The 26,931-nt window shown below is 36.4% G+C and overlaps 1 protein-coding gene across 2 annotated transcripts in view; it reads left to right on the plus strand.

Annotated features, from left to right (window-relative positions):
* Positions 1 to 9,245, plus strand: part of UGT8 (UDP glycosyltransferase 8) — an 89,024-nt gene extending 79,779 nt beyond the window's left edge. The window contains exons 4-6 of one of the 2 annotated variants that reach the window (XM_060654314.3): positions 248 to 324; positions 2,891 to 3,110; positions 5,103 to 8,574. In XM_060654314.3, the coding sequence (XP_060510297.1) occupies positions 248 to 324; positions 2,891 to 3,110; positions 5,103 to 5,466 (661 nt within the window). In that variant the 3' untranslated portion in view covers positions 5,467 to 8,574. Of the gene's footprint in view, positions 1 to 247; positions 325 to 2,890; positions 3,111 to 5,102 lie in introns of both variants that reach the window. The other variant, XM_060654315.3, reaches the window with a different exon arrangement.
* Positions 9,246 to 26,931: the final 17,686 nt, after the last annotated feature.

Consider the following 26,931-nt stretch of genomic DNA (forward strand, 5'->3'; position numbering starts at 1 on the left):
TGGGGTGAGAAGAGCTGAAAGATAATAGATCTCAGGATGAGAGTGTTTTTTATTTCTCTCACAATCAATGAAAATGTGAAAAAGAAACATAATTAAAATTTTGTTGTTAGTAAAGCCTGGTTTCCTTCTTAAGATAGCAATAAAAGATCATTTAACATTTATTTTAAATCTAATAATTTAAGCACAGTGTCCATACCAAGAGTAAAGTTCGGTTTTTGAAAGATTCATTGTCTGATGTACATTTTAGGTTTTCTGGAACCAAACCAAAGAATCTAGGAAACAACACTAAGCTCATAGAATGGTTGCCACAAAATGACTTGCTTGGTAAGTCAGTGACACGTGGGTACTTACTTGGCATTTAGATTTTAACTGAGTAAATGTGATTTTTGTATTTGAGCAGTTTATACAATATGTGTGTAGTTTATGGTAGAGTCACTAGAATGCCTAGTATCTCATGTTAGATTTCAAACCACCAAGTCAGATCTTTCTTTGTTGGAAAATGATTTGTAAAATATAGTCATTTTATGTCTGTAAATTAAGGTTTTTAGACCAGTCACCAATTTTAATTTTCTGGAAAATATGCTTAATAAGGTATATAAACCAGCAGTGGATAAAGTTGTACCTGATTAGACTGATCAGCTAAAGGTAGTAAAATTAAAACAGTGAAAATGTAGATTTGTGTTATAATTGTATTACAGATGTATCTGACTAACCTGAGAAATTCAAAGTTACTCATATGTTTGAAACTAAAAAGAAGGTCAAGAAAACATTTAATTCATCTTATCTTTATTTGTTTCATCTGTTCATTTCCCCTTAAGTCATCAGACATTTTTGAAACACACATTTATTTATTTAATTATTTATTTATTTGAATTCTGATCCTTAACTAAAAATTAAAATAACAGTTATATGAATTTATTTTAAGATATTTGATCGAAGAAATTTAACTCATTTTGTTGTCTTCACTAAGCATTGATAGTAAAACCGTAATTTCATTAATTTCTAGCAAAACATGATGCTGTCTTAACCTTTAAGATATTAAGGAAATTATAAAAATATTATTGATTTGGCAATATTGACATCATTTGTTCAACAATACTAAATTCTAACAGCTATATATGCTGCTTTAAATTTTAAATTACATTATTAAAAATAGGCTTTGAAAAGTGTTTTTTAGAAGCTAAAATGGCCATCCTAAAAACCAGCAAATTGAATTTTGCAACTAAAAAACAGTGAGGAATTTTCTTTATATAATTCCTTTTCATCTAGTTCTTCATATATGTTATTCTATAAATGACAAAATTGAATAAGAAACAGGGCAATTTACCTTCTTAATATTTGTATTTTTTTTATGTCTTTATTATTATGACTTCAGACTCCATAGAAGGTAGGAAGAAGCAGAGAATTTACATAAGATAACCTGGACTATCAGCTGTTTCAGTGCAACAGTGTGATGCTGCTCTCTGGGAACATTGAAACTGTTAGCATGGTTTTCTTCTGAGAGCCTCTACGGCAAGGTGTCGCTACTCAGTGGTGCACACCCAATGGCCCTCCTAAAGTTCAGAGCTCTTCTGTGTTCCTCAGAACCTCAGTTCTCTGCCTTTGCCAAGATCAGTGTCCTTTTTTATCATTAGGCATGACTTTATGAGTCCACTGTTGGCTTCTAACAATGATCAGAAGATTCCTCCAGGATGAGAAGTAGGAACCCAACCATTATCTTTCCCCTTTCTTCCTTCCATACTATCCCTTGCCCTCCACACACCAGCACTGTCTTATTTTTCACTGCTGGGCTTGGTGGTAAGGTTTTGTTCAGAGAAAAGGTTTTGCTGCAAAAAAAAAAAAGTTTGACATGCACTGAGAGAGCAGATCCATTAGGTGGGCTGAGTTGAAAGCCACTTGTAGGCAAAGGTGACACTGAGTAATTCTAATAGACATGGAGTGGGAGAGTCCCTGCACCCTACTGAGACCAAGGTTCTACATACCATTTTATACCTGGTGTGTGTATATTTAAAAGACTTATATTTCTGCAAGCTGTAATTCCTTTCTGGCCATAGCATACATTTCCTAAGTGCAATGTTTCCTTGTCCTACACTTATACAGGGTTTTCAGTTTCAGTACCTTTTATGAAATATTGGCTGCTCACGAGGGGATCTGTGTTTTGAAATACCTCATTAATTTTGATAAATTGTCTTCTTTTATCCCCTTGACAACTCGATGTTACATGATGTTCCATCTCTTACAACTAATTTTTATGTGTCAGTCCCTACTTGTTTATATACCTAAACTGTGAAATTGGACCCTAAAATTGTGAAGCCAGAAGCTGACATGACTTGAATGTTGTAAATACTTTGTACCATACAGTGTTCCTCCTTGGATAAGCACATAAACTCTTCCTGAACTTTAGGAATCTAGCCCCACATTTTAACATATTTTTTTTTGTTTTCTTACAAAATGTGTTTTACTTTAAGATAAATGCCTGGGGATCCAGAAGTGGATGTCTGTTTGTAGCAGAATGTGGTTGCACCCTGGTATTTTTGGCATTTCTTGCTTTTGTTGACTTCCTATTTTGTATTGTACTTTTAAATAGATGTTGCTAGCCAGTTGATATTTATGTTTGAGGGAAAGCTGTAATATGCTCTAAAAAGCTATAGATTTTAAATTTATAATTTTAAAAATGACTCTTAATTGATATATACAAATCAATTCACTATTTATATAACAAGTGTTTTAATTGATATAGGGCAGGAATCAGTGAAATTATGCCTTTAAAAATTCTGTATCTAAAATATATATTTAGTATAGTGTTGACTTTTAAGAGATTTCTGGAAAATCTCTTTTTTAGAGTAACATACAATACCCTAAGTTGTTTTCTTTTCTAATCCTTCTTTAGGGCATTCCAATATTAAAGCCTTCCTGAGCCATGGTGGTTTGAATAGTATTTTTGAAACTATGTATCATGGTGTACCTGTAGTGGGAATCCCACTCTTTGGAGACCACTATGATACTATGACCCGGGTCCAGGCAAAAGGCATGGGGATATTGCTAGAATGGAAGACAGTTACTGAAGGAGAGCTATATGAAGCACTGGTGAAAGTTATCAATAATCCCAGGTGAGTTTACAATGAACATGAAAGCAGATGAAATATATATATCATAGCATATTGTCAATAACCAATTATTGCCAAGAAGTTGTCAATAAGCCAATTATAAGAATATCCTTTACATTCCTGTGTCTAAATCCTTGTGCATGTTTTCTATAATTTTAAAAATAAAAATGGCAAGTGTATATATATATATATATATATATAGCCAGCCATGTATGACCTTGAATAATATTCTACCAGGATTTGCCAAATTGAGGGAGAAATTACAGTGGGAACAATCATCAGGTCCCTAAAATGTGTCAAATTTTATTTGTTCTTTGTCTCATTTTAATACTCGTAATATCTGCATATCACTGTTTTCACTATTCACATTGTAAAGATGAGGCACTTGAAACTCAGAGGGCTTAAGTAATTTGCCCATAGTTGCACTAAGCTATTAGAGTAGATATTTGAACCAGGAATGTCTGATTCCAAAGCTAGTGCTCTTTGTATTGACTGGTGCTAGGTTTCCCTAGGACTGAGTATCACTGAAACACAGAGATTTATTTACATAGTTGCAGAACTAGTCTGAATCTTTAGCTTTTTTAATTTTTATTTCTTGAATGTCCCCAGTTAACCACTGAGTTTCAAATAGTCTAGAGAGCTGGCCTGTGTAGTTTTAAAACAAAACAGTAGTTTTCCCTATTTTTTCATGACATTTAATTGATCTTGCATTTCAAATGGCAGTAATATTTGGAGGACAATAAGCTTTTTCTATTTTTACCTGGGGCATATGGCTTAACACTTGGATTGGGAAACATTGAGATGTTCTAAGAAACAACCAATAATAGGAAAAATTCTCTTATTTAAAATGATGCAGCTTTCATATAAAAGGCTGGGTTCAAGTGCACCGAGGTTCATTGTGCTGCCTTACATGGGCTCAGAGGCAGCCATCATGCTCTGACCTCCTAAAGGATCCAGTGTCTTGGTCGCAACTCTGGCATTTGGAGCAGTATGTTCTCTAAGATGTGGGGTGCTTGAGTATGGGGATCCCTTTGTGTTTTATAGCTCTTCTTTTAAAGTTGAGTGTTTTTCAAGTCATGATGTTTTTATGGAAAATGATATATGTCTTTCAGGACTTTTTAGAAAGGTTTGTAGAATGCAGCCCTAAAGCAGAGTTTATGGGGGGATAGTTACAGAGCTACTGAGACTGGATTTGTTCCACAGAAAAAAGCAAAAGGCTGGATTATCCACATACCGTCATTCTGTCAGTGCTCTTTGAGATATAAACAGGGTGACACTATAGTCGTAGGTCACATTGCAATGAAATCCCAGTTATGCAATCTTCATGTATCCATAAGTACTCTGATTTCAGAATATTGACTATTTTAGAGGGTATTTTCATTATACATATATACATACGTGCATATATATGTACTGCATGTAATGTTATATATGGCTTCATGGTGTTGTTTTTCAACTCCTTGTCCTCTGTTTAATAAGTATAATATTCTCACACCATCCCTTAAACTTATTTTAAATCAGAGGCAGAATTAAATTTTATTGCTAAAAAAAAAGGTATTGAGACAAAGTGCTGCATTTTTCTTCATCTCTCCCTTTTAGAATCTAATAAATGTACTCCTCTTCCTGGTTGAGATTCATTGGTTAATAGAATTTAAAAGCATATGGAGAGAAGAAGTATATGTGGGCAAGAGGTGTGGCATAGTATAAAAAAGAGCTGGGGTTCAGAGACAGAAAAACTGGAATCTGAATCTCAACTTTATAATCATAATCAGGTTGCCTAGTCTGTCTAATTTTCATTTCCCTCTTTCAAATTTATTTTATTGCCTTAGCATAAGACAATGTGTTTAAAGCATTTACCACAGTGCTTGGCACATAGTAGGTACTTAATAAAGAAAAGTTGCTTTTATTATTTTCCTCATTTTAGAGTGAGAAGGTCTAAAATATATTGAACCTTGTATCTCCATGATCATTCTGTGTTCTCCCTCCACTCCATAGCTACCGTCAGAGGGCCCAGAAGCTTTCAGAAATCCACAAGGATCAACCTGGTCACCCTGTCAATCGGACTGTCTATTGGATAGATTACATTCTTCGTCACAATGGAGCCCATCACCTACGTGCCGCTGTCCATCAAATCTCTTTCTGTCAGTATTTTTTACTGGATATTGCCTTTGTGCTTTTGCTTGGTGCTGCCTTGTTCTATTTCTTCTTGTCCTGCGTGACAAAATTTATCTACAGAAAAATCAAAAGTTTGTGGTCTAGAAATAAGCATAGCACAGTTAATGGACATTACCATAATGGAATCCTCAATGGCAAGTACAAAAGAAATGGCCATATTAAACATGAAAAGAAGGTGAAATGAGCCAACAGCCCACATGATAGTAACCAACCTGTTCAGTCACTGGATTTTTACTGCTATAATTTAGTCTAACAACTACTAAAAGTAAAATGTCAGTAAACAATTCTAACACTCCCTTATTGGATCTTACTAACAGAATTCTGTGGAATTAAGATGGCTGTAAAAAGCACAAACCTAAAATGCAAAAATGTATTTTATTTGAATACTGATATAGAGAGTTTGGGCACTGAACCTTTTAGAAGCCTTAATTATTTAAATCAATTAAGTGACCATGTCAGACCTTAGTTTTGAATCTTGATATGTGTGTGTCCCAGAAGAGGAATGGTTTCTTTTCTCTTAAAAAGATTTGTTTGTGTGCATGTGTGTATGGGTGTATGTTTCCTAATTAAGGGAATTTTTAGCTGGCTGCTTGATATATTTGTTGAAGGTACAACACATTCAAGAATGAAATAGAAAGACAGGATCCAAATGTTTCTTTTCTAGAATTTAATATATGTGAACTCAGAACACTACCATGAAAGAACACTTTTCCCTCAAAACTGAATGCAGTAGGAGAAAATGAAAAGATAAATGGCACCTTTTTTGTACTTCTTGGTTCGTTTGTTTGTGATAGTTTTTTGTTTTGTTTTGCTTTTTATTTTTGTTTTCCTTTTCTTACAGACCGTGGGCACTTCTGGGGGAAAAATACATGCAATTAAGTACATGTATAAGTTGGTTGTCCCATTTTACTTTTATTTTCCCCTTACCAATAATTTGTCTCTAGAAGAATTTTATAGTCCTTTCTATTTCATTTTAGTGAATAACATTATGTTAAATGCATAATTCAGACAAAGCAACAAAGCTCTGACCTTTGTTCAAAGTACTGAAGATTATTGCTTTTATGGCATCTTTAAACAGGGCTGTTTGAATGTTTTTGTAACCGATGGCTTTTTTTATAATGTACCTTTTGAATGTTCAGGTGTTAAGATTTCCAAAGTTTTAACTTTAAAAAACGATCTTCTTCATCCCTTTTGTTGTCTGGGCCACACAATCTATATTTAACATAGGTGCCAACAGTTAATTAAGTGGAGCATTTACAGTTCTCTATACTGGTACCTACTTTGAGAAGTTTGAGATCTCGTTAACAAATCAAACTTTACATATTACGCAGAAGTGACGGAGAAATTGTATCACTTGTTTATGAAAATGAGTTTCTGTTTCCCTCTTCACTTCTTCACCACCCCACCTCACCCCACCTCAGTAGTGTTTTCCAGTCATTGTGGCTGATATGGAACAGTGACAGTATTCATTTGAGGATAGGGATGCAAGTCACACACATAAAATCAGGACCTCCTGGCTGACCATTCACTAGTTGGCAACTATGAGTTTATTCCATGTCATTCTGTTTACCTAGCATTTGCACTACACATGTTGAGTGTATGCTTTATTTATTCGTAGCTTGAAATCCCATGGCTGACAGCTGAGAGTAGAAATATACATTTACCTAATGACATTCACTAACATGGGAAGAGTTGTGAAAATTCTAGAATGCTGTAAATCCTTGTCATACACTATGACATACAAATTCATTGCACTCCCACCAGGAGCCACTCTCCTGTACTTAGAAATAATGTCACAAGTAGTTTTCTAATGTACAATGCAGACAAACGTACTGCTCTCTGAATACTTGAAGAAATGGTATTATACATATAAGCCTATTAGTTATACCTTTTCACAATCTTATCATTATGTTGCCGTTAAAAGGGAAAAAAGGCACAGGCGATGAATGGTGGGATGGCAACAGGCTTAGAGTGTATGAATGAGTTGATTTTACTTTTTTGGAATTGGATGAAGTTGACAGTAGGCACTCACTGGATGATTAAGCATAAATTAATCTCCACTGTGATAAAAACTTAATAAACATGATTTAAAAATAGAGAAATGTTGTTGGAATAAAATTTTTATTCAGATTTTATTTCACAATATTATGTATATCCATTATAAACATGTTTCTAAGGCATGTCTCCCAACTTTTATATGTGTATATGCGTGTAAAAAACAGTATGTTACCTGTGGGAATATTTTTATTATTATTAAACAGAGGGATTTACCTTATAAATACATCAACATGGATCTTAAAATGATCCCAGAATTAAAAGTGTTAAGTGTAGGTATTTACTGATCACTGTTGTTGGTTTTTTGTTTTTTGTTTTTTTTCTAGAAAGCTTATTGTTAGCCAGTTTTTGGTAAATAGAGTGATTTTAAATTTTCCACATTTGGGCTAGATTCTCTAATAAAGTAAAGTTTTCAAGAAGGTATTTATTCATTTGTTATTTAAAAAGAGCCTCTGCAAATATTTTCATAGCTTGTCATCATCATATCAAATGCAAATGAGACATTGATCCATTTTTCCTCCAGAGCCATAACTTTTAATATCCCTCCACATAGACATAGGGGCAGAATTTGGACGCCCAGGATTGGAGGGAGCTAATGTTTGGGTGAAAGCAATGGTTTATGATTGAAGGTGAAGCAAGCTAGAGATTCTTTCCCGGGAATATAGAAACCTTGTGTTACAATATGAAGACCTAGTCTCAGACTCCCAAGTACTGCATAGATATTTTCTGGTAAGGTTTTGTCTGGTGTTTATCAGCTTAGGCTTGTTGGTACTGTCCTCAAAGAATCACCTCTGAATGTTATACAACCGCACATTCACCCCCAACCCCTAGATTTTGATATACAGCACCCCTCTCCAACTGAGCTGGAATCCACCACACTGGGTCCTCAGATGACTGTCCTTCAAAAAAAACCTACTCTGTGATCTGAGATCTATCCCTGCCCTCCTCCTTCCCTGCTAAGTAGTGGTGAGACACTACAGAGTCAAGATGTAGCATTCTGGGTTTTTTTCCCCCCACACATTTCCTGCTTCTGCCAAGACTACAAGAATGTTTGTGCTTGAATGGTCTGACAGATTCTGATAACCTGCCTCAGAGTCTTGTTTCCAGCTTTGCACTATAATTGGGTATATTAGACATTGTAATTAGATACTATGGAGCATAAAACATGCACTGAAATTAAAAGGAAAGAAGTTCACTTTATTGTGAAAACATTTTATGGGCTATTAATACTTATAAATGGTAAGTATCTCCTCTGAAATACACAACTGTAGTGAATTAAAGAATATATATTTATTCACTAGAAATTAGGAACTGCCATGGCAGAATGGCATTCATTCAACATTCAATGGATGCCCATCACACCCCAGACAATATACCAGATACCAGGGGAATTTACAGATGAGAAGGTCAATCTCTCAAGATGCTCATGATCTAGTGGGAGAGATGGACACATAAGTAATTATAATGTAAAGTGCTTAGAGCTATAGCAAGTGTATATGCAGGGTGCTGTGGCAGCACTGAGTTCAAGGTGACATTGAACTGCACGCTCACTACTTGTTTTGGGGTTGTTTGTAATCAACTCCCATGGCATTAATTGCTTAATCCAGAACACCCTCATAATTTTTTTTGGCAGATAGTTGTATATTGAACTCACGTTCTGATTGTCTGAGGGTCCTAACTTTGAAGGCTAACTCCATCATTTACTAATCTTTAACTTTGGCATTTCTTATTTGTGTAACGATAATTACCTCATGGGCTTATCATGAATACACACTCACACACACACTCACTCTGTAATGGCCACTATACTAAATCTTTTAAACACATTGTGTGTAGGTATGTGTATGTGTTTAAAACATTTAGCATAGGGGCTCCTAGGTGGCTCAGTCAGTTAAACGTCCCACTCTTGGTTTTGGCTCAGGTCTTAATCTTGGGGTTTCTGGGTTCAGGCCCCGCATCAGATTCTGCGCCAACAGTGCGGAGCCTGCTTGGGATTCTCTCCTCTTTCTCTCTCTCTCTGCTCCTTCCCCAGCTTGCTTTCTCTCTCAAAAATAAATAAATAAACTTAAAAATAAAATAGAACATTTAGCATAATGGCCGGTGTAAAATGAGCGCTCGAATCGGTGGTTGTTTGTCCTGGACACGTTGAATAGACTAACCTCTGTCACAGTAGTGCGCTTTCAGTTTTTGAGAGTTGTTTGAAAAAACATGTTTCATTCATTCATTCACCAACCATTTACTGTCTTCATTCATCTGGTGGTGCCCTAGATGGTCACAGTTGTCCTGTCTTCTCCCTGCATAGCCCAACTCCTCACCAAATCCCAAAATCCTGCTAAGATTGAAGGGACGCACCGTGAAAAAAAAATTTTTTTTTTTTTAGTTTAAAAATGAGAGAAACAAAACAAGGTGACAAAAGTATTTCAAATACAATTCACTCATCTGTTTTATTGAAAGTATAATCCATTCATTTTCACTTTTGCTTCTAAGTAATTCAGCTGGTTTGTAAATATAAAATCACATTAGAAAATGCTTATTTATAACTGGTTTAATCCAAAACTTTGCAATAGAAAAATTTCAAATTTATATAACAAAGTTTAAGAATTATATGAATTCTATCAGTGAAAATTCCCAAAATATGCATTAAGGAGCTTTTATCCTCCTTATTTCTGAAAGGATAAGATTTTTAGCCAGCGTTTAAAAAATACTTTCATGCAAAAATGTCAGTGAAATTTGTAGATGTCAGCAAAACCATTTTTCTAATGAATTTCAGTTATAAATGCCTCAGAAATCCATGCAATTAAAATACTCAGATTGTCATTTTTCTACAAATTCTGCAAAATGTTTCAAGCTCCCTAACACTTGGGTGTTTGAGTTGTTAAGGTGGGGCCAGGGGAAGGATGGCGTGGATGCTCTTATTTTTCAAAATATAGAAACTAAAAGGCATACAATATATTATGGAAATTTTTTACTTTTGGGTAAATAAGATATAATTTAAGAGTGAATTCATATAGTCCACAGGATTACTGATAATATGCTTAGTTTATGTAATAAAACCAGCAGAGTTTTTTCAACAGAGCAATATGTAATCCAAGTTGACTGAAAAATAAGAACTACATGTAAAATTATGTTATTCAAATAAAACAATTATAATTGTGTAAATCTACTCCAAGAAGTCTAACACCAACATTAACTATCTCAGGTATTCCAAAGCATTTTCATTTATTAAATAATAAAACCTGAAGTCCTCACTGAACTTTATACAACTACACATATTTTATTGCTCTGTTGGTTTCTATCTATAATTAGTTTTTACTCATTTAGTAACCTATTTTGTGAAGTAAGTGATTATTCCTTATTACAGAGGCAGAATTAGCTTGGCTTTAATACAGTATTCACACTTTTAAAAGGTAATTTCTACTAAGCCATGGGTTCTTAGTCCTAATACTAAGATCAATTTTCCATTTAGGTCAGAAATAAGTAAAAGATGATGTAACCATGAATAACTTGCTATTGAGATTTTAGATAGATAATTTTGCTATTGAAGGATCTGTTACTCTTTTACTTACCACGGTGCTGCATTAAAATGTCAAATATCTAATGTTTGAAAGGAAGAATTTTTTAAATTTATGCTAATTTTAATTTAGTTACCCTTATGAAATTTTGGCTGAAGTCCATGAGTATAACTTTTAGCAGAAAATCAGAAGTTTTGAGTATAAATACATGAAGTAAATTGCAGGTAATGTTAAATTTCGTTAATGATGATGTGTGGTGTTCTATAGCTTGTTGAGTGCATTTTGTTTACAAATCAAAGGGACTGGCAGTTAGAGACCAGGTGTCTAGAAAAGCCCAAGGCTATGATAGTCATGAAAATCATCAGTTCTGCTTCTGATCTTGATTCTGCCCTTTGGATATAACAAGAAGTTCAACTTTTGAGTAAGTAGACAGTTCTAGAGTGCTTAAAAATGCCAGTGTATGGGGCACCTGAGTGGGTCAGTCAGTTAAGCATCTGACTCTTGATTTCACCTCAGGTCATAATCTCAAGGTTCATGAAATCAAGCCCTGTACTGGGCTCTGTGCTGACATCATGGAACCTCCTGCTTGAAATTCTCTCTCTCCCTCTGTCTCTGCCCCTCCCCAACTTGTGCACGAGCTCTCTCTCTCAAAATAAATAAACATTTTTTTTAAATGCCAGTGTGAAAAAAATTAGTTAAGTTTGGCCAATAGAAAAAAAAGCAAATGTATATACCAAAGTTTTAAAAACATATAAATATATAATGTTAATAGTCTCTTTCGCATGTGTGTGCATGTATATAGTTAGCATTTAAATTATACTAAACAATGAACTCAAACCAAATATTCCTTCTCTATTTTTTTAAGAAGGGTAGTATTATGGGGGCGCCTAGGTGGCTCAGCCAGTTAAGCATCTGGCTTTGGCTCAGGTCATGGTCTCACAGTTGGTGAGTTTGAGCCCCGTGTTGGGCTCTGTGCTGTTAGCTCAGAGCCTGGGGCCTGCTATGGATTCTGTGTCTCCCTCTGCCCCTTCCCCTCTCACACTCTGTCTCTCAAAAATAAATAAACATTAAAAAAAAACTTTTTTAAAAAAGGAGGGCAGTATTATAGAGTTAAAGTCTATTTCAAGAAACAAAAATTTCTTTGAAACTGAATAGAGTTCAAAAGAACTAGCAAGTTTTAACAACTAGTTTAAAACATTTCTTGCTAAAATATTGTGAAAGTAAGGTGAAATTGTCATAAAATCAAGCCATTCCTCTGAATATCTTCTTCTTTCTGGAACTTTCATCTTATTTACTCTGGAAGAAAAATATTTTGAGATTTAGAAGTTTAAGTTACATTTAGATTCTAGTTATGAATTACATTTTCTCTTATGATTTCAGCTGACACATGACAGTTTCCCATTGAGGGGGTCTCAAAAAGATAAAAGCAAGAAACATTTATTCAGGTACCTCTGATAAATATAGATCCAAGAGAATGGATAAGTCGATTTTACCGTTTGTGAAAACACAATTAACTTTGAGTATGTCAGCCTCTAGTTCCAGATTTCATACTACATACCGTACAAGCTGCTTTCCTCCCTGACCTGGTCTCTCCCACCTACTCACCTCCAAGCTTTCGGTTTCCTCTCCTGGATTTTCCACTGTTCAGTGTTTTTTGAGCTGCCTTACCATTTCCAGGTGCATGGTGCATAGAGTGTGCTAACGTATCTACTGATGCTTTTGCTTTTTAACAGACTATGGAAACACAATTGGAAGTTCAAGGATCCCAAATTACAGAAGGCTAAATTGAGAAAATGTCCAGCTGTGTTAAAATCTCTTTTGTCTACTCTAATTGAATGCCTTTTAGGATGTAAGGCCCATCAAAAACAATGAATATACAGATGGTGCCTCCTTAAGGGTGTGGGGAGGAAGGCTGTGGCTGGATGAGCACTGCACCCCCTCAGGGCACTGCCGGGCCCTTTGGCTTTGGAACCCCATGAACTGGTGTGTTCACATAGTGATCTCTAAACTGTCAAGTCATGCATACCCCTGCTTAACCCCCACTTGATTAGTCAAAATTCTTAAACAACTGGTGTGTACAAAGAGAGACCTTATCTTCTCCAGTGGAAGCCTGCCTCTTACATTCACTATTGGTGCTCCTAAAAGGATCTGCACCAGGATGTATTTCATCTCTGATTCTCTTGATGCTCACTTATTTAGTAATGTTCCTATCTCTGATATTAACAGAAGATGCTGGAACTGCATCCAGCCGTCTGGTAGGACCAGAGAAAGGCCCAGGACTGCTACATGGTGGGCATTCAAAAATTTATCTCAACCTGGGATTGCAGCAGGTTCATCTTCCATGTAGCAATAAACAAAAAAGTGTGGGTAGCAAAGCAAGGATGACCTGGAAAGGAGGCCGTGGTTTCAGACAGAAAACTACCTCAGACTGCCTCTTCTGCTTTCCACAATGTATTTTTTATGCAGTTGGTCTATTTCACTGATATTCCAGAGAGGTTTATCTGAATTGGATGGATGGTTTCTCCAACCATGCAATTTGTATTTTGGAATAGTAATCCATCTTCTTAAAAGTTTTATCTATCTATCTGTCTACTATGTATCCATCCATCCCACCAGAGAGAAGGTAGGAAGGAGCAAAATCAAGCAAAGACCTTCAAAGGTCAAATATAGAACCCAGAGAGGTCTATGGGATTTGAAAAATGCAAGACTTTGGCAATATCCAGGTATCTATAGGTATGTGGGCCCTATTATGTCATAGATGTTCTAGCAATGCAGCTTTCAACAGAAAAAGATACGATCCCTGAGAATGTAGCTTTACCACTGGGGGAGTAGGTAGAGTCACCTCATGAGTTTACACACATGAAGATGGAAAGGTACAAAACATCTCTGCTGGCTATTGTTTATTTTCTCAAATAAGAGGGAAATGAGAGCAATTTAATAATTTTTAGTCTTCAGTTTTAAAAGTAAATAGATTAGGGGCACCAGGGTGGCTCAGTCAGTTAAGCGTCTGACTCTTAGTTTCGGCTCGGGTCATGATCTCACGGTTCATGAGTTCAAGCCCCTCATTGGGCTCTGCACTGACAGTGCAGAGCCTACTTGAGTTTCTGTTTCTCTCTCTCTCTCTCGCTCTCTCCCCTTCTCTCTCCCTCTCTCTCGAATAAATAAACATTAAATTAATTAATTAATGTAAATAGATTAAATTTAGCATTGATTACATGGAATTTCAATTTTATGGCCAAGTGTGTTCTATTTTTTATTTTAATTTTTTTTTTTAACGTTTATTTATTTTTGAGACGGAGAGACAGAGCATGAACAGGGGAGGGTCAGAGAGAGGGAGACACAGTATCTGAAACAGGCTCCAGGCTCCGAGCTGTCAGCACAGAGCCTGACGCGGGGCTCGAACTCACGGACTGTGAGATCATGACCTGAGCCGAAGTCGGCCGCTTAACCGACTGAGCCACCCAGGCGCCCCCCAAGTGTGTTCTATTGATCTACCAGTTTCAGATATCAGCTCTAGTATTTCTTCAAAAGAATTAAGAGCTAAAAAAAGCCCCCTTATTTTCTATATCAGAATTCAGTTTCCCAAACACCTCTTCTCCATAGCCATCTATATTTCCGTCTCCTATTCCTCACATCACTGGTTAAGAAACTACCCTTAGATATTTATGGTAAATGTTTACAAATTCTTTACATGACAGATTCTTTGAAAATTAAAAAGAAAATAAGCAGATAGGGGAACTAGTACAATTTTAAAAGAGGTTTTAGATTATGATTTAATGCCATCTATATTGCTTAAACTTTTTATTCTATTAAATGAATAGTAGCTTTCTAGTTTCCTTCTACATCATCACTTTATACTATATAGGCTTTAAAGTTTCAGTCTTGGGCACCTGGGTGGCTCATTTGTTAAGCATCCAACTCTTGGTTTCCGCTCTGGTCGTGATCTCATGGTTTTGTGGGTTTGAGCCCCTCAGAGCTGTCTTGGGATTCTCTGTCACCCTCTCTTTGCCCCTCCCACACTTGCCTTTGTCTCTCTCAAAAATAAATAAATAAACTTAAAAAGTAAAGTTTTAGTCTTAAGAGTGCCATCCTAAAATCCTTTAAGCAAGTACAGAGAAAGATCATCATGCTTTTTTTTAACCTCCAGAGGACATAAACTCTATTCACTCAGTTAAACTGAATGATTTATTACTCTATTGTTGTGGATGGCAGGGATGCCTTGTTTTTTTTCTTTACTTTTGAGTTTTTCTTATATTCTTTGCTTTCAGATCCCAGCTGTAAAGTAAAAATTGTAAGCTGTGGGCTGTTTGTTAGTTTTTGGCTGTAAGAATGAACATTATTCAAGGCTACCTATTTCCTGACCTTCACCGATGTTTCAGTCTGAAGGCCTTACCAGTCAGTCCACATGCTCTTGTAAGTTCAAGGTAGGAGAACATCTTGTTGTTGTCAGCATCGAACAGCTCCAGTTGCTCTCGTTCTGGTGTATCTTCTCCTAGAAGACTCTCTATTTCATTATAAGTTAAATATCCATTTGCATTGTTATCAGCACCATAGAAAAAGACTTGAAGATCTATGAAAATGAAAGGCTTCGCTTATTTCAACTCAGATTTTGAATATCAACCCAAACACTTACTATCCTTCTGTTCTCACCTAGGTCATCATTACCTTCCACTTCACCTTTGCTGTGTATCTCTTCAATAAACCAATTTTTCCTTTCCTTTCTTTTAACAGTGTATCCTCTCCATTCTACTCTGAATTATCCAATTATTCATGTTAGTAATTATCCTTCTGTTATCTGTGTCCTCATGGTGTTTTTGTAGTTAACCTTAAATCAGTGTTTTAATTGTTTGATATTTGCTTCATTTATTAATTTAAGCATTTTAATGGAACATTCTAGGTCATGTATACTACAGTCTTTGATACTTCTATTGGATCTTATTTCTCCCCTAAAATGTTACCAGAAACATCCATCTGACTAATTGTAATGGTCTTTTCATTCTAAGTACTTGACTTACCTTGCTTACATTCACTTTTTACCTCCCTTTGTCTAACATTTCTTAATTTTACATAAAAAAAATGCCTACTCTTTTTGTTATCAATTCTGAACATACTGACATTTCTTATGCCAAGTTGGATGTCATCTGTAAAATTTATTTTACTTTACATATAGTCAAATGTTGTTTCTTCACTTATAACACCACTAAATAACATTCCTTTGTCAGAATTCTTATTATCTTCTCCGTCTCACTGCTATAAATACTGCCTTTATTAAAACACAGTCAAACATTGTTTTCTGTGTTTCTAAAGTGCCAGGCACTGTATGTGATGCTGAGTATACCAGGATGAAGAAGCCATAGTCCCTGATTTCAAGGAGGCAAAACCAACAAGTAAGCAGTTTCAATAAGCAGTGAAACCTATATTGTAATGTAGGTATGGACAATGTGCCATTGAAGCATAGAGAAAGGTGAGGGAATATTCCACCTGGGGGTTGTTTTAATTGAATTATAAGAAATAAGAGAGGGGCGCCTGGGTGGCGCAGTCGGTTAAGCGTCCGACTTCAGCCAGGTCACGATCTCGCGGTCCGTGAGTTCGAGCCCCGCGTCAGGCTCTGGGCTGATGGCTCGGAGCCTGGTGCCTGTTTCCGATTCTGTGTCTCCCTCTCTCTCTGCCCCTCCCCCGTTCATGCTCTGTCTCTCTCTGTCCCAAAAATAAATAAAAAAAAAAAAAAAAAAAAAAAAAAAAAAGAAATAAGAGAAGTTCACCAAGCAGAGAAGTGGGTGGAAGTAATTTTTGGAAGGTATGACCTGTGGTCAAAGGCGTTGAGTTATAGAAAAGTGTAGCATGTTTGGAAACTGCAGGTAGTTTGGTTTGACAGGAGTGTATGTGGTGAAGAACACATGACCACCATACTGAGGAAAAATATTTCTGACATGAGTCTTCCCCTTGGATCTTCATTTTATCTTTGTCAGACACAAGGTGCATTGCCTTAGCTATTCAATAACTTCTCCCAGGTTACTGGTATTTGTAGCTGAGCGCTGAACACCCGGTCATTCAACACAGCTTTCGAAACTGTTGGTGTCAGTCTTCTTGCATTGCAGATTATGTGACATAGTGTAAAGGCCCTTCTATCAAGCTAAATTGTAGAGAAAGACCAATGCATAGCCCTTTTAAATTTACCTGTGCTTGGCTTAGGAAATCTGCAAAATGCCTGTAATATGTCCATCTTCTTCTACTTAGCTGGTTTGAAGTAAAAGAAATGAGTTTTTTTTTTTTCATTTTAAAATGTGAAGGAGTATGTTCTGATAATGAAAGGATTCAGCAGAAGCAACAATTTATACACTTTTTTTTTAACTTAACATGGTAAAGAATATTAAATGCCTAGGAATACTGACTGACAGAGTGCTCAAGAATAACAGTGACAAAGTAAAGATTGCAATTATCTTGGTGGTCATGGGTTAAATGGGAGTACAGATTTTACAATGTAATGTTGTCTATGGCAGGAAAAGAGAAATTATTATAGTAACAAGAGTAATATAACAGCAATGTAATAATCGAATGCCATATAACTTTTAGAGATTTTAAATCTAGCCATGTATACTATCCAGTTGACATTTATTCTTCCTACAGTTTTTGGCTTTGGTTTTGCATTAGCAGTTATTTATTTAATTAATTAATTAATTTATAAATCCTCATTTCACAAAAGCATTATTTCAAACACCAACCCAGGGTCCCAAAATCAGATCACCTGGCTTCTAAGCTTCCCAAAAGTGTGAAAGGAAAGGATAGGCCTACCGAACTTCAGGATGGCTTAAGGAACCAAGCGTGGTAAATAAAAGTAATCATGTCATCCAACTAGTAATTCAACCCAGATTCAATGATTTCTCCCTGCCCATGAGTGAAGGGCAGTTAGTCCCAACAGAGCAAGAGGAGAAGCTCCAGGTTTGTGTGTGGAGCCTCTGCATCTTATCTTTTAACCTCTTTCACTCAGGTTTAGATTGTTGTAGCTCTATGGGTCCATTGGAGCTAGCAATAAGCAACACCCTTCTTCCTTGGGGATGATGGGAAGTAAAATGCTTTTCCTTGATCTTGATTTGTTTTTAGAGAGAAAGAAGGGAAAAGAGGCTGGGAAAGTCAGTAGCCTTGAATTTCCTCCCACTAGAGGCTGATAACAGTGTAATCTTCTAACAGATTTAAAACTCATAAGCCTAGATATTGATATTTGCAATTATGTTTGGTTCCATATTAAGTCCAAGGCTACATTCATATGAGGGTTAAAAAACTAAGATTCAGCTGTTTGATAAACTGCCAAACCTGGAAGTTTAAGATAACAGAGCTGGCAGCAGTAGCTGGGCCAGGAAAATTGAGATTGGTTTCCTGCTTCTTCAATGAAAAGCAATTTAAATGTCAACTCTAAGAGAACTTTAGTTACAATCCCGATTACTCCTCCCTCTAGGAGTTTCGCTCAAGTGATTTGACTGAGAGAGAATCTTAAATTCCTTCTTTCCAAATCCTGTCAACCATTTTCTGAAAAGGAAGAAAAAAAAAAGATAAAGAAAGAAAAAAAAGTAAAAAAATTCAAACAACACAAAAAAGTCATTAAACAAAAAACAGAAAGTATCACTGACTCATTTTACACTCATTAAATTCCTAGAGGAGGTTCTATAAAATCGAATAGATTTTATCCTTAGGATGACAGCTACCTGGACAAATTTATTGAAGTTTACACCTTAAGTCTGTTTAAGGAAGTTGGATTAGTGGCCTTTAAAGTCCTTCCAAATACTGGGTGGACCATCTGGCAAATTAGTAGATTTCCTTGGTGTTGTCAAAGCCATTGACCTCTTCTCTTCCTCTTTGGTCATCATATCCAAGCAAATTTTGTTGTTGTTGTTGTTGTTGTTTTGTTCTGTTTCGTTTTTTATCATCCAGACTCCACTTCTGAAATATTCTACTCTGGTATCCCTGCCAAACTCCTCCCCCCCCCCCCCCCCCCCCCCAGCTAGTCTCCTGTCATTCCAGTACCTTTTCCACTACACTTTATTTGTATTTAGGTCCATAACTGTTCCATTTTTTCATCTCAACCCAAAAGGTTCCTTCTGAAACATTATTTTTGGTGATAAGCTTGGGCCTCTGAACTCTAACTTAAAAATCTATGGTCTATATTCACAAAACTCTTGCTTCTGCTTTCCTGTGTCACCCATGTAGCAAAAGTCCAATCGTGGAACAACGTGACCACCTGTGTTCTTTATCTGCAGCTGGATCGGTAAGTTATACTGGCAAAAATCAAACAGCCACATGGATTGATGCCACTAAAAAGTCAAGAGCTTCATCTTAGGGACTGTCAGTGATGCCTACTCAGCATTTTATTTATATCACTTCAGCTTTCGTGCTCTCCATAGCTATTTCAAACCTTCACCATTTTCCCCTCAGGTCTTTTGACTTGCCAATTTACCCCTACTGGTTTCAGCAAATGATCTTGCTTTCATTGAAAATTACCATATCCATAAGCAAGTGTTCCTTCATCATTTTGCCACTTCCGCAACTTATCTGTATCCACACCACACCTACCTTTTCTTCTTTTCTGTAGTTTCAGTGAAAAAAATAACAAAATGAACAATAACATTCACATACTTTTCCTCTTAGATGTAATTTCATTATCTACGTTCCACTTTGGAATTCTTAATTTTTGTGATGCCATAAAAATATACAAATAAAAATATCTAGGAGGGATTCAAATATACAGATCTGGAACTCAGGAAAGAACACCTGGCTGGAGATATCTATTTGGGTTTCAGCTGCAGATAAAGATTAAATTGTGGCAAAAGAAAAGTTTCTGGCACATAGAACACACTCAAAAATATTGGTTGTTTCTTGTTCCCATTTCCCTAAGCTCTTTCTCCTTCTCATGTCCTCTCCTAATTAATGACACTAGCATTAATACAATCACATAAGCCATCAACTCTGGGATCATCTTAGGTTTCTTCCTTACTCACCACTCCCTAGTGTCCCTTGGGTCTCTAGTCCTTTGCCATTGCCTTAGTTTATATGGCTCTTTTACCTAACCTATGGACACACTTCTCTAATTGTTCTTCCTGCTTCCAGATTTCCTTCTCCACAAACTAGTTCCCTTTGACTTAAAGAATGATCTGTCAAAACATGAAAATTTGTTCATATTCTTATCACTCAAAGACTTTAAGTAGCTTCCTGTTTACAGTAAGATAAAAGGCTGATTTATAAGGCCTTCCAATATTTGGTGCTTGGCAACATCCCCAAACTCATTTGTTGCCACTTACTACACTGTGTCACCAGTCAAATCAAACAACTTGCAGTTTCTCATATGTGTTATGCTCTTTAATAAATATATGCCCTTCCTTCCTTTCTTTCCTTTTCTTTCTTTCCTTCTTTCCTGCCCCCCCCTTCCCACTAACTTTCTTTTTCCTCATTTTCCCCCAGTCTGTCCTTACCCTTTTCTTGACTAACACTTTCCTTTTCAAATTTCACGTCCAAGGTTACCTGTTTCTTTTAAGTTTATTTATTTATTTTGAAGAGAGCAGGGGAGGGGCAGAGAAAGAGGGAGAGAGAGAGAGAGAGAGAATCTCAAACAGGCTCTGCTCTGTCAGTGCAGAGCCTGATGTGGGGCTCTATCTCACAAACCATAAGATCATGACCTGAGCCAATATCAAGAGCCAGCTGCTTAACTGACTGAGTCACCCAGGTGCCCCTCACCTCTGATTGTTACCTCTTAAATGAAGTCTTATCAGTCTGAGTTTTGACCCCCTGCCCCCAATTTCTGTGTGTGTGTGTGTGTGTGTGTGTGTATTTGTGGCCATGTTATTTTCTCAACTAATGACACTGCAATAATTGCATTTTACATCCATATTCCTAGCACAGATCTGAGACATAGAAAGCACACGCAAAATATATGTTTAATGAATGAAATATGCTAGTTATTTTTTGGACTTTCTGCTTCCATATCAGCATATTTGGATCTGGAATGAGAATTTGGAAATAGGAATAAGGCTAAACTTAGGAAAACCAGACAAATATATTTAATATATTTAATTGTTACATATTGACCATTCTGTCTCAAGCAAGATGCCCTCTCTAGCTTTCTCCTAGCACTAAGTACGTATTTATTGTTCTTTCTTTGCTGCTAGGCTTTTAGTTCCTCTAGCACAGGAATCACATCTGTTGTGTTCATTGATGTATAGTCAGTGTCTGGCCCAGGGTGAGTTCTCAATAAAGGCTGTGGAATTAACTGATTAATTTCTTTCAGGGGGCAAGTGTAGGGGAAGAGTGGGAGGGGCAATGTTTCTTTGTTAAGTTCACATTGTTCTTGATCCTCTGAAGATCACCTTAGTGCTAACTCTTTATGTTTCTGTGTAGTTCCCTTTCTTCCTTGTTGCCATGATTAAGTTACAGATGTCACAAATTAAGGCATAAACACACTGGTTTTCCATGTTTACTGGCAAACCTAAGTGCAATATACCATGTTTACCATGATATTATACATTGTCTATATAATTATGCCTCATAATACATGGTATCAAATTATATCTCAGTGAGGGTATTATTTAAAAAAATACAAGCACATGCAAATATATTATTTTAGTCCAAGTAGAGAGCTGAAAGTAATAACTTAGAGCCATTTCAAAGGCAGGCAACTCATGGTCATTTTCTTAAGTTCTTTAATCACCATTTTCCCAACTTTTGAAGGCTTTATCTTTTCACAAGTTATGAATTACTATTAACATGTTATTCACGAATATCCAGGTAATAGAGGATTCATCAAAAATGTTTATAATTGGAAAAAAACGTTTTTATAATTGGACAAGTTTCACTCACAGCATTAGCGTGGCTTGGTTTGATGCCTCTAAAACTTGAATGTGAATCATTTAAGTTTATATGACTTAAATCATATAAGTTTATAGGATAAACTATATGTAGTAGAACTGTGGGATAAAAAGTAGAAATTGTACTTTTCAGTCATCCCTAGCCCCAGAGTTATTTTAGATAAATGTATTTAGTTAAATATATAAAAATATATTGAATGGTTTAGCAAAATAAAAAGTATATGTACATATAATTTAAATCTGACATTTAAAATTTATAAGATAGGGGCTCCTGGGTGGCTCAGTCGGTTAAGTGGCCGACTTCGGCTCAGGTCATGATCTCGGGTCCGTGAGGGCTGTGAGTTCGAGCCCCACGTCGGGCTCTGTGCTGACAGCTCAGAGCCTGGAGCCTGTTTCAGATTCTGTGTCTCCCTCTCTCTGACCCTCCCCTGTTCATGCTCTGTCTCTCTCTGTCTCAAAAATAAATAAATGTTAAAAAAAAAATTTAAAAAAAATTTATAGGATATATACTGCTAGAAATAAGGCCGGTGGTATGGAGACAGACAACTTTTTATTGTATATTTTCCAGAGGATATGCGTGGGCACTTAGCTTTATATCAAATTGTGAAACTTACCTGTAAGATTCTTTATGAAAGAAGTAATTATCTTGGGTTTCTTTTCCAACATTTCAGAATCTACTACATCCTTGGGGACTTGTGTTGCTGGTTCTGGAACAGTTTTTTTCAAAGAGAACAAAGCAGTCAGTGACTTTGGTCTAAGAGATATGAGAAAATGAATAGTCACATACTTGGTGTAGTACATCTAGGCAAACGAAATGTCGTTCTCTAACTCATCCCTCTAACCTCTAATCATCTGGATTATGGTTACCTGGAACAGAACGTTAAATCCATGCTCTTCTCAGTTGTAAACACAATGAAAGTCCTACCTCTTCTCACAGGTTGATGTTTCATTTCCTTCTGCCCTCCTGACTCAGTGTTTGTTTATGTGACTTAGACTCCTCAGCAGAATCATTCACTTCTTTGTTCATTCAAAGACACATTTATTGAGTGCCCACTTTGTGCTAGGCTCAGGACTATGTGATGTGGATACCAGGTTGAATAAGACATTGTCTTTGGCACAAAGACTACTGTCTAATGATACATTTGGCAGCAAGAGGTTTTTGGAGGTATGATGTTGTAGAAAGTGTCCAGGGTGAGATTTCTGGTATAATTAATATCCTGAAATGTAGTTTCAATGGGGTCTCTGTGAAAACAGCCATGGTGATAATGATAAATATAAAAGAATGACTCCAAATAGCCCCAGAACCCAAGCAAGAGCTAACCACTTGAGAACTCTAAGAGAAATTTTGGCTAAATATAAAGTATCAGATGCATGAATTAAAAGAGTCCATTTGACTGAAAAAATGAAAGATCCCCAGGAATTTTGGAAATCCTGAAGAGTAGGAAAAGGCAACTTGCTGTCATTCACTTCACTGGACCCATATAAATCTTATGAGTTAAAAGTGAGATCCCAAACTTTTAATTTTTTAAATGTTTTTCTTATTTGAGAGAGAGAGAGAGAGAGAGAGAGAGTAGGGGAGGGGCAGAGAGAGGGAGACAGAATGTGAAGCAGGCTCCAGGCTCTGAGCTGTCAGCACAGAACCCAACACGGGGCTTGAACCCACAAACTGTGAGATCATGACATGAGCCGAAGTCAGATGCTCAACTGGCTGAGCTACCCAGGATCCCTGAGATCCTAAACTTTTTAAATGCAAGACCACTCAAGCACTGGACTTTGTGAAAGTCACGGCTCTGTAAACATCACACTTAAGTGGAAATCTTCTCAGAGGCAGGTAGTGAAGACAGACAAGAGTCTCACGTTAGTCCAGAAAAGACACACTTCTGAATATTATGCATTGGACTAACCACTGTACCAACTTCCAGGGGTGGAGCCTCATCAAACTCCGCAGAGAAAACCCAACCTTATCTCCTTACTCACCTGGGATAATCCAACTTTCTAGCCATTCTACACCCGCAGCAGGACAAAGGAATATTGCTGGCAAACACCTCAGTGTTGATCAGTCTTGCATTATACACACAGCCCCAATCTTAAATGGGCTCATGACACTGCTCACCCTTCCCTCTACCCTTTATTAGATTTACTGTCTTTACATTTTCTTTTATTAATCTTTCCACAGTCCCTCTTCTCCCTCAGGTTCAGATGAATTTGTATCCTACTCCTTTCATAAAGTAGAAATAGATTTGACTTCCTTATGTACGCACCAGCCAACCTATCAACCTTCCCTGCTTCTGTAGCCACATCCTGTTTGCATTGATAATTGTAAAAATGCCCAATATCTCAGCTCCCATCAGATGTAAGTTCTTCTCTACTTGCAGTTTGGATCCCATCCTGATTTTTCAAAGTTTCACTACAGCAATTACTTACCATCTTTCCCACATATTAATTTCTCTCCATATGTATCTCCAGCAGAATTAAAATACTTTTTGGTCTCTCCCCTCTAAAAAAATTTCTTAATACAGTGTCTACCTCTATTTACTGTTTTCTCTTTTTCTTTAATTGCAAAGCTTCTCACCAGGTTTCCCCATTCTTTATACAACCCACTTCTGTTGGGTTCCCACCCTTCGTATTCTTCTGAAACTTTTTTCCAAGGTCACCGGTGACCTTCAGCTTATCAAATTCAAGGATCACTTTTGTCCTTATCTTCTTCAACCTCAGCCTCTCAACACATTTGACATAATTCCCTCTTTATTGAGATACTTTATGTTCTTAATTTTTCTCATTCTCCTTTCTATAAGGAGAAAAATTTAAAGTAACTATGCATGCCTAGGTCATGTGGTTGTTGTGAAGATCAAATGAACTGGTACCTGAACAGAGTTTAGACTGGTGCCTGGCAAAGAATACATCTCAGTAATTGAAAGCTAACATTGTCCTCTAAGATGTACTGTCTTGTCCCCCCTCCTATTTCAATGACCCTTCAGTTTTGTTTTTTGGCTATACCTCTGCTATCAGACCTCTAAAGGTTGGACCTTCCCAAAACTGAAGTCCTGGGCCCTGTACTCTTTCCTATCATATCTCTCTCCCCCTGTGATCCTCTGTGTGCCTTTGGTTATTACATACATGTTGATGTCCCAGATTTATACCCTCAGCCCTTACCTGCTTGTAGAGTTCCCAACTTAACTGCTTATGTGCTATCTTTGCTTTGAAGCCTAAGAGCACTTCAAATTTAAAATGTGACCGAATTTTTAGATTCCCCCAAGATGTTCCCATGTTGTATGTAATATTCGTACATTCCCTGTTACTAAAACACCTTGACTGCAGTATTTTTCTTATTCTCCAATCAAACAGTTAAGTCCTATTGGCTCTACCCCCAGGAGTTCTCCTGAAACCTTTCATTTTTCCCCATCTTAGCCATTAAGACCTCTCACCTAGCCTAATGCATAAAGCTTTCCCTGAAAGACCTCTCACCTATTCTTGGCTTTCTAATATCTAGTTTCTACTCAAGATCCAGAGGCTTCTTCAAAAACATATATCCTCATCATTCACTCCCCTGTCAAAACCCTCTGGCTTCCCACAAGTCTCACTGTGGCCCACCTGGTCCTACATGTTCTCATCATTATCTGAGCTTTCACACAGCCGTACCACACTTTCCACTTCACTCACTGAGCTTCAGCCTTCAGGGCTTTTTATGTTCCTCAAACATGCTAAGCTCATTTGTCCCCTAAGTTCTTTGCACTGCTATTCCCTGTGTTGGAATTCCCCTGCTTCAGATTTTCACGTGGATGCCCTTTTTTCTCACTCAGACTTCTGTCCAAGTGCCGTCTGCTCAGAGAGATTTTCCTGATCACTCAATTTAAGCCACTCTTCTCCAATGGTTTACTATCTAAGCAGTCTTTCTTAATTTCTTCATGAGACTTAATATTATCTAAAATTATACCTTAGTTATGCAGGTATTTCTTCCTTATTTATGTTAATTTCTCACAATAAGAATGCATCTTCATGAGAGCTGATATCTTCAGTGCTGAGTCCCCTCGTACATACTTGTTAAATAAATATTGTTGAATAGGTAAAGGATTAAGAGGTGATATTTCTAATAAAGGGTGAGAACAACCAAAGGCAATCCAAATGTCCTCTCTGTTGGTAATGTTGTATCTTATAAATATATTTTCCTTAAATATAAGTAAACAATGCATTCCTTAAAGCATAAACAATTCCCTCTAAACCCTACCCCTACATGAACTGGAACATCAGAACTGTTGGGTTGCAAGGAATATGGAATATCTATACTAAAGTTTCAAAGAAAGATTTGTGAAATTTAGTGACTCAATTATCAATTAACTTATCTCAGGCTGCTCATTTTCTACATTCATGAATTGTTGATAATAATCTCTGCTTACAAAGGTAACTTGTGGAAATAAAATATTGTCCGTGTTAAAATGCTTTGCCAATATGTTACTGTCATTAATATTACCTGTGGCATTTAGATTATTTACAGAAGCAGGGATTTATATGGAAAAATCCATTGTCTCTCTTCTCAGGATTACTCTCAGGATTATACATTTATTCATTCTTTCAACAAATACATACCGAGTACCTAATATATGCCAGGAAATGCGCTGGAAGATAGGCAATGAATTAAATACATACCAAACCCACCCTTTTCTGAATATCATACTACAGCAAAATTATATATCAGTATAACCAATGGTCAACATACCAGAAATATCATAATTTTGACTAGATACTACATATGGCAGTCTTGGAGTATAAAACTTCTTTTCCTCTTGGAAGGACTGAGTTGGTGATGAATATGAACTTAAACCTTCCATCCTGGTTATATTCAATGTATTCTCCAAAATGTAGAGATTATCTTTAAGCTGGGAAAGCCGCAAAAAAACATCATCTAGGTCCTAGAAAGCAAATTATAATTACTGAGTGGTTAAAGAAAGATAAAAAAATGTTCAACCAAAATATCAATTATCTCACATTATATCTTGAGAAAAAGATGCTCCAAAGCACAGCCAGGGAAAATATTTAATATCCAAAGTGATTTCTGATAACACATTATAAAGAAAAAAGCCTGTATTTAAGATAACTTATTTATTATTTAAATTGTTTATCAATTTTTCCTTCTTGATGTCTTTAGGTTTAAAATCTGCCAATCAGGTAAACCTCACCTTATGAACCTAAAACAAAGAAAAGAGATGATTGGATTGGATTTTCAAAATAAAATTA

The sequence above is a fragment of the Panthera onca genome, chromosome B1 (assembly GCF_046562875.1).
Source record: "Panthera onca isolate mPanOnc1 chromosome B1, mPanOnc1 haplotype 2, whole genome shotgun sequence".
NCBI classification, from domain to species: domain Eukaryota; kingdom Metazoa; phylum Chordata; class Mammalia; order Carnivora; family Felidae; genus Panthera; species Panthera onca.